General features: G+C 50.0%; 1 protein-coding gene across 1 annotated transcript in view; it reads right to left on the reverse strand.

Moving 5' to 3' along the window:
* HOXC10 (homeobox C10) overlaps nt 1-2,413 on the reverse strand; it is a 4,624-nt gene extending 2,211 nt beyond the window's left edge. The window contains exon 1 of the mRNA XM_015850351.2: nt 1,613-2,413. Within this exon, the coding sequence (XP_015705837.1) occupies nt 1,613-2,399 (787 nt within the window). The 5' untranslated portion in view covers nt 2,400-2,413. The remainder of the gene's footprint in view (nt 1-1,612) is intronic.
* Between the last annotated feature and the right edge of the window lie 5,223 nt (nt 2,414-7,636).

Raw genomic sequence — 7,636 nt, forward strand, 5'->3', positions numbered from 1 at the left:
GCGAATATCCGGGCCAAGCACGCCTTGCTCCACGCACCCGCGTTGAGCTGCGCGTCTGAACCGAAAGGAAACCTCTCTTTCCACCAGTTTAATCCCCGATTTTCGCCCTCATACCGATGGGGTTCAACCCCAACGAGCCCTCCCGGTGCAGCGCTTGGTGCAGAGGGGGTTTGCAGCGTCGTGGTAACCTTGACGTTGCGTTTTGATGCAACCGAGTCTCGACCCCTCTCACCGTTCCCCGTTTGGATACTCAGCTCTTTACAATAATAATAATAATAAAAGGGTGACAAACGGCAGCTCCGCTCTGTGCTTTGGATAAGGGCCGATTTTAAGGGGTGGGGGGGAGGATGGAGGGGAGGGGGGAGACGCCAGAAGAGGGGTTCTGCACAGAGATCGCTGTGCACGTTGCACACGGCGGCCACATGCATGCAGCCCCGCATGCACCGCGCTGCACCGTCTTCCTTCTGCCCCGCACACGCATCCCCACCGCGCTTCCATCCGCTTAAATCAGCGCGGCTTTCTCTCTTATTTTCTCCCCGACATTCGAACGCGTTTCGATGCTTCCCATTGGCATCAACGCCGCTTATTGACCCCAGAGCAGCCCTGGCACCAAGGGCAGAATCAGACCCACGTCTTCAAACGCACGCAGACTCACACACACTCACACACACACACACACACACACAGAGATCTTCCTTTCTTGTTTCAGCGCATATTGCAATCTCCACCGCGAAAATAAAATGTGGCAAATGAAAGACTCTTTTCAGACCGTCCCAAACTTAAAACATCTGCTCAACACATCGACACATCGAAAGCGGTTTGGTTTTGTTTTTTGGTCCTTTTTTTTCTTTTCCTTTTCTCCAACGAGACTTTAATTCGCAGAGAAAGAAAAAAAAGAAATCCTTTTTTCCCTCTCCGAGCCCCAACCAAGAACCTCAACGCCCGAATGAGGCGCAGCTCCGGGCTCAGATATTCGCCGTAGCAAAACGGCTTTTTTCTCCCCTATTTTTTCCCCCTTTCTTCCCAAAGCTCGAAGCCCAAACGAGACCCATAGAGCAGAAAAGGAGCGTTTTGCTCCGAGAGCGAAAAGAGGGGAAGAAAGGGGGGAAAAATCGGGTTCAGCCGCCTTGAGAAACAGCACCGGCTCACAACACCCCCGAAACGACCCCTCCCCCAAACAACCCCGGAGCCTCTGAGATATCGCAATCTTTGCAAATCCGCCTCATCTCAACACGCGTTCATAGCAAAGGACATTTTTTTTCCTTCCATAAGCACACGCACAGCGATTTTTTTTTGCTCTCTCTCAATGCACACAACGAGAAGACGCCGTTCCCAAAGAGCGGATCGCTCTTTTACTCCCTCCAACCCCCTCCCAGGCCCCCTCAAACCAGCTCCAATATACACGATTTAAAATATACGTTTCCAAACAGAACAAATCTCCATCTTTCCAAAGCCAACGACAACACACAGACACAAAACCGGCGTTATTGTGCCCATCTCGGGCGCAAACAGAGAACGCACCGCCGCATATCCGTATCACAGCTATTTTCACAACAGTGGACTGTTACTAATTGCTTTAAATTAGCGACTTGATAATGAACGATTCCCTTACCTTTAGCTTCATTGTCAGAATTGTCAGTGCTGGTGTCAGTGTTTTTATTCAGCTCTTTCTCTGCATCCGAAGGGCTGATTTTGGGTGCTGGGGCGCTTTTTTCTGTTTTAATTTCGTTCGTGGATGTGTTCTGAGTATTATCTGTTTTTGTGTTTTCGGGGAAACTCACTTTAGCCACCGGGGGCGGAGGAGGAGGAGGAGGAGGTGGTGGTGGTGCTGGTTCCAGATGCTCGTTCCTTGGGTTCAGGCTCGCCCTGGATTCAAAACTTGCCTCAAACTCATTTGGATTGCTGCAGTTTGACGTCTTCTCCATGGAGGGGTAACCTTGGCTTGCTCGGTAGTAGCTAGGAACGGGGACTTCATGGTCATTTAGGCAAGGTTCAGGCATTTGGTTGGGGTAGAGGGCTGCCTCTGTGGCATTTTTAGCCCTTTTGTCAGCGTTATACATACAGCAAACATTCTCTTCCTTGACATTGGTTGGGAAGGAGCAGGATGGGAGCTGTCTTGCAACAGGTTGCTCGATCCTGTACGTATTTTTGGGGTCACACCAAGTGTCTAGCTGAGAAAGGTAAGATGGATAGGTGCTGAGAGACAAGGTAGCGCTATTCACCTCGTCCCTTTTGGAAAGAGACGGGATAATTCCACAGTTCCTCATGACTCCGCAGCTGAAATCGCTCCCAGGCTGCATGTACATCCCTTGGCTGGAGGAATAATTCTCCCCTCTACAGGTACCGGCCAACGAGTCCATCAAAAACGAGTTAGAAGTCACATTGTTGGGACATGACATTTTCAGAGAGGGTTTTTAAGGAGGAATACTCCAGCCAGGGGCTGACATCTTTTTTTTAGGGGGAAAAAATATCAAGCACCATAATTATCCACGCATCGGTCCCCCCCCCCACCCCCCCCACGTGATGCCCAGGCCAATGAGGATTGAAAATGGCCTTGATGATTCAGACGGGGCCGACGTCACGGGGGTCAAGTTGTCGGGACCGGGAGCGGCACCGGTGGAGCAACAGCGACATCTGCCAGCACCGGGCCGGGACCTTCACGTTGAACAAAGGCAGAGAGCCCCTCCGCCCCCCCCCACCTCTCGTTCCCCTCCCGCCCGTTTGTTTACCAACGGAACCCCGCGTGGAAAAGGGGGGCAAAGGAAAAGAAAAAAAAATATGAATAGATAGATAGGAGATAGATGAATAAATCGAAAGATCCCCCCCCTATTAAAAAATAAATAAATAAGATCGAGAAAAAAGCGGATGTTGGTTTTCTTTTATTTATCCCCGCAAAATAAATACATGAAAATGGGGAGAGGGGTGAAATTTATATGGAAAAACATCTCAGCTCCCCGATCTCCTTTCTCCCCTTTTTATTTCCCCCCTCCCCCCCCCCCCAGTGCATTCTCGCAGTTACCTCTTTGCACCCCAAAAGCCATCGTCATTGGAATTCTTGCCTCTCCCCCCCCACCAACTCGCCACCTTCTCCCCTTCGTTCTCGGCCGCCCTCCCCCCCCACCAACCCCCACCGCCCCATCGAGCCCCCACTTCTCCCATCTCTGCTCGTTTTGGGTTCTAATCAAGAGGATTTGGGGTTCGCGGGGAGGGATGCGGTCGGAGCCGCTTTGTTTTTTGCTACTCCGAGGGAGAAAGTGGAGGGAAAAAAAAAACGGGGCAGAAATAAGGGATCCGCTCTCTCCCTTCACCCTTCGTCCCCCCCAAACCCCGGAGCACCTTCAGCAGGTTGGATATTTCCCCCCAACAGCCTTATTATGATGATTATTATTATTATTTTACACCTTCTTTTATTTTTCCATCTAATGAATGAGAAGGACGGTTCCAAGCCGAGGTCGGCTCTTCGTACCCCCGCTTCCCCCGTCGTTTTTTGCCGTTCCCTTTAGGAAAAAAAAAAATAAAAAGGACGCAGCTTTTTTTAATTATCCACTTTCATTCCCAACCGCCTTCGGTTTCTGAGCCGCGATGGCATTGTGGTGCCGAGCATAGGAATTCCTTGTGGGGGGAACGAGGGGGTCGAGGGGCTCCGAGGGGGCTGCGGCCGGAGGGTCTCTCCCCTCTCTCTGTCTCCATCTCTTTCTGTGTCTCCCATCAGGAAATTACAACGGGGGGAGAAAGAGAGAGAAAGAAAAAAACCCCACCAACAAACCACCCCCCAACTCGGGGTGCCCCATTGCACATCACGCAGGAAGCTTTGCAAACTGAAAGTTTCCCGTTTTGTTCAGCTTTTATTGCATGGAAATGTAGAGATGTACGTATAGATTTTCCTGGTGGAGGCAGAGAGAAGAAAGTTACTTTTCTCCCCAAATTTCTCCGCTCTTTTGTGTGCGCAACGCGATGGGCGCTCAAGTTGATGTTTGCTTTTAAATTGCACCATTTCCGAGCAGGATTTGATGCTTTCAATGCGACGGGATCGAAACCATCTCGGTTCCATCCTCAGCATTCCTCTCTTTGTGGGGTATTTCACCAACAGAGCGTTGAGCTCTATAGATTTTATCTTTGGAAACCGTTTCTTATCGGCGTTTTGTGGTGCTGGCGGGTGAGGTCTGATGGCGGCTTGAGAGCGATGGAGAAGAAAGAAATAGAAAGAGCGATGGGCGAGAATTTCAAGATCATTACGGGTAGAAAGAGACGGGTTCAGAGTCATTTTCAAGGGAAACAAAAAGAAAACGCCACAAAGAAGAAAACGTCACCTTCCGTGTGGAAAAAGGGGGAGGGGGGTTGAGGAAAAAATGGAAAGAAGAAAAAAAAAGGGGGGGGGGGGGGAGAAAGGAGGAAAAAAAGAGGATTAGAAGAAAAGAAAGGGAAAAGGGGGGGGGGAAATAAGGAAAAGAAGGGGGGGAAGGGGGGAAAGGGGGGAAAGGAGTAAAAAAGGAGAAAGGAAAAAGTTCATTGTAAGGCGGAAAGTGGAACTTGACCGTTTGGGTGATTCGTAACGGTTCGAGCGGAGTCCCACCGAAATATTCTCACGTCTGCAAAACCGTTTTCCCAAAGATTATCAAAAGAGGGACCGTAATCCCCCCCCTCACGTCCCCCCCCCCCCTCCCCACACACACACCCGGCTTTGAGCTGGGAGGACTTGCGGGTCTCCCCTCCGCCCCAGTGCCACCAATTCCCGTCTCTTAGGCCGAGAAAAGCCTCCCAGTGCGCTCCCCGATTTCTCGTGCTCTCTTTCTGCTTCACACTAAAAGCTTTTCGTCGGCTGCAGACGCCATTTGGTTCCCCTGGAAAGCTATTTGCGACTTTATTGCCTCTATTTGTGTTATCTGCATAGGTCTTTTTAAAACAGTTTGATAGAAATCGTTCGGTTTTATGATATCCAACGAAAATTCCACATAATATTTATAAGCAAAGGATAAAACTTTAGTGTGGGAGCCAATATTTTCTCATTTATAGGTGATGAAATTAAAGACCAATGCAATTTTGTGTTATATTGCTTTTTTCCACCCCACACCCCCCACACCCCTCCCCAGTTTGATTTTTCCCCCCCTTTTCTACTTTACTTTTGCAGCCGATGCGGCCGCTCAGTGATTCACACCGCTCAGCCGAACTGTTTCATATGTGCTCCTTTTATTTGGGTGGGGGGCAGGGGGTGGACGCCAGAATGTGTCCCCTTCTCTCCCCTCGTTGTCCGCCCCGAGGTTGAATGCGTGGCCCCGATTTTTCGCCCTATTTCCCGGTGTGCTTTTCTCGAAGGAGACCCGGACGAATTGAACTACACGGCGAAACGTGACATTAAATCCGAGTTTTCTCCTTCTCAAAGGAGGGCATCACCTCGAGCAAAGCTCCTCCAGGTCGCAGAGAGGGAAAAACGGCGGCGGAATCCCCATCTTTTATGAACGTGTAAATGCTGGGAGTGTAAAATGAAGATTTACACCGTGCACGGGGGGTTTCGGTCACCGCTTTTTGCAGCTCGGAGCGTTGATGCGGTGGTGGGGAGGTTCGGAAGCGGCTCCGCAAGTTGCTCGTCAGCACCTTCGAGAGCACAAAAAAAAAGGGGCCGAGGAGGTGGAAAAGCTTTTTGTTGGTCAAAGTGGGAGTCATGCAAAACTTGGCCGGGATGGGGTTTTTCTTTGGGGCCGTGGCAATGGAGAGTTGGTGTTAGAGAGCGGCACGGAGGCTTCTCCGGGAGAGGGAATATTGTTTAAGGTTCGAAATAATTAGAAGTATGATAAACATGGGTCATTAATGGGAAGGGAAATAAAATTCATCAGCCTAAGTGGAACCCCCGTTGGGAAAAATGCTTCGCTCTAATTACAGAAAATAAATACGAACAAACGCTATTAAAACTTAAAAGGGGAACCTCTGCCCGCCGCGAGGGCTTTAATAACACACTGCGGGTTTTACGCACTTTTCGGATCCAAAGCTGAAGGATGAGGAACGTCCGCGGATCGGAACCCCAAAGCGGACCGAGCTGCCCTCTTTCCGCGGCCCAATGAAGGATGGGGACGGCCCCGGGTCCTTCTATTGTCCCCAGCGCCTCAGCCGCCCTATACCGACCCCAAAGGAAGAGGGGAGCAGAGGGCAGAGGGACATCGAAGCCCCTCTGGCTCAGCACCGCGTCAATGCGGACCATTGGAAGAAGACAAAGGATCCCTCAGACTTTCTCGTGGTGTTTTACCTGTCCCCTTTTCAATCTAATTATTTAACCGTGAGTTATGTGGAGAAAGCGCTTCTTACGTCCATTGTATTTCTCTCTCTCTCTCTCTTTTTTTATCAAGTTTTCTTACCGTTTTATGACAAACATTCGTTTTCTCTTCGAGGAAGTGTTTGGTAGCAACACTTTAATGATTACCTTAAATTTGTATTTCTTGCCCGGCATTATGCCCCGTGTTGTAGCGGAAATAATTCTGATTTATGACAAAGTACACTGGAGTACAATAACAGCGATGCAAAAATAAAACCCACGCCTTTATATGTTGGCTTAGAAACTGTAAACTATCACCACAAGAAATCTATCAAACTTTACAATCCCTCTTACCCCGCTTCCTTCTTTCGGAGTAACTTAAGTCAAAGAGTTATGGAATGATATTATGTTCCTTGAGGTGGTATTGAAAACCGTGTTGGAGCTGTTCGACCCCCAACATCGAAGGCTGCGGGGACCCAAAATTGAGCTTCGGACTTCGGATCTCTCCTTTTTTTGATGACGGGGACCGAAATTTGCTCAGCGTAATTCATAGATGGGAAAAAAAAGCACTGAAGGTGACCCGGGGATTTGGGGAGAGTTTATTCAGTGTTGAAATGCTCCCGTGAATCCAACTAAGTTCAGTATCACACTCACATCCCCAGCCCTCCCCCCCCCCCCCCAAGAAAAAGAAAGGGAAAAGAAAGAAAGGGGGGAGGGGGGGGATGATTCTCGCAGTGCTTTGGGAATGGGAATTGTGGCACTGTTGGGGAATGAAAGGTGTTTGTGTGCGGGCGAAGCTCGCGGCCGCTCTGCGGTTTGGAAGCCGGGGGTGTAAAGGAGAGTCGGACGGAGATGAGGAGAGAAAACCCCGTTAGAGTTAAACGAGAGTTGAAAAAGGAGCGGAGTAAAGCAAAGGTAAAAAGCGCGAGCAGTGAGGGAAGGGATGCGATGCTGCTCCGGGAGCTCAGCGCAGCCTCTACCCCCCTAAAAACCTCCTACTTTTCGCGTCTGGTGATGGGAAAAAATGATTTCTTTCAAATTTGGGCCAATTGTGTGAACGGAGACCGAGCTGGGGGCGTTTGGGGGGTCAACTCCGCTCTGCTAAGCGCTCCTCAATGGACATCGGTGCTCCAATGACCGCTTAACTGAACCCGGGGAGCACGGCGGGGATGGGAGCACAGCGCTCCGGTTTGTGATGGAACACGAAGAGCTATTGAAGGGGTAAAACACGTATGTATATATCGGAATAAAATCCAATCTGACACCTCCAGCCTTGAAATGATCTGCGGGTACGGGAACTGTGGGGTTTTGTTGGGCTGCGGATCCCTCAATTTGAGGCTCTCCACCTTCCAAACCCGGACACGGCCGCTTTGAGGTTGAGGCTAAAGAGAA

This window comes from Coturnix japonica, unplaced genomic scaffold, assembly GCF_001577835.2.
Source record: "Coturnix japonica isolate 7356 unplaced genomic scaffold, Coturnix japonica 2.1 chrUnrandom339, whole genome shotgun sequence".
In the NCBI taxonomy this organism is placed as follows: Eukaryota; Metazoa; Chordata; class Aves; order Galliformes; family Phasianidae; genus Coturnix; species Coturnix japonica.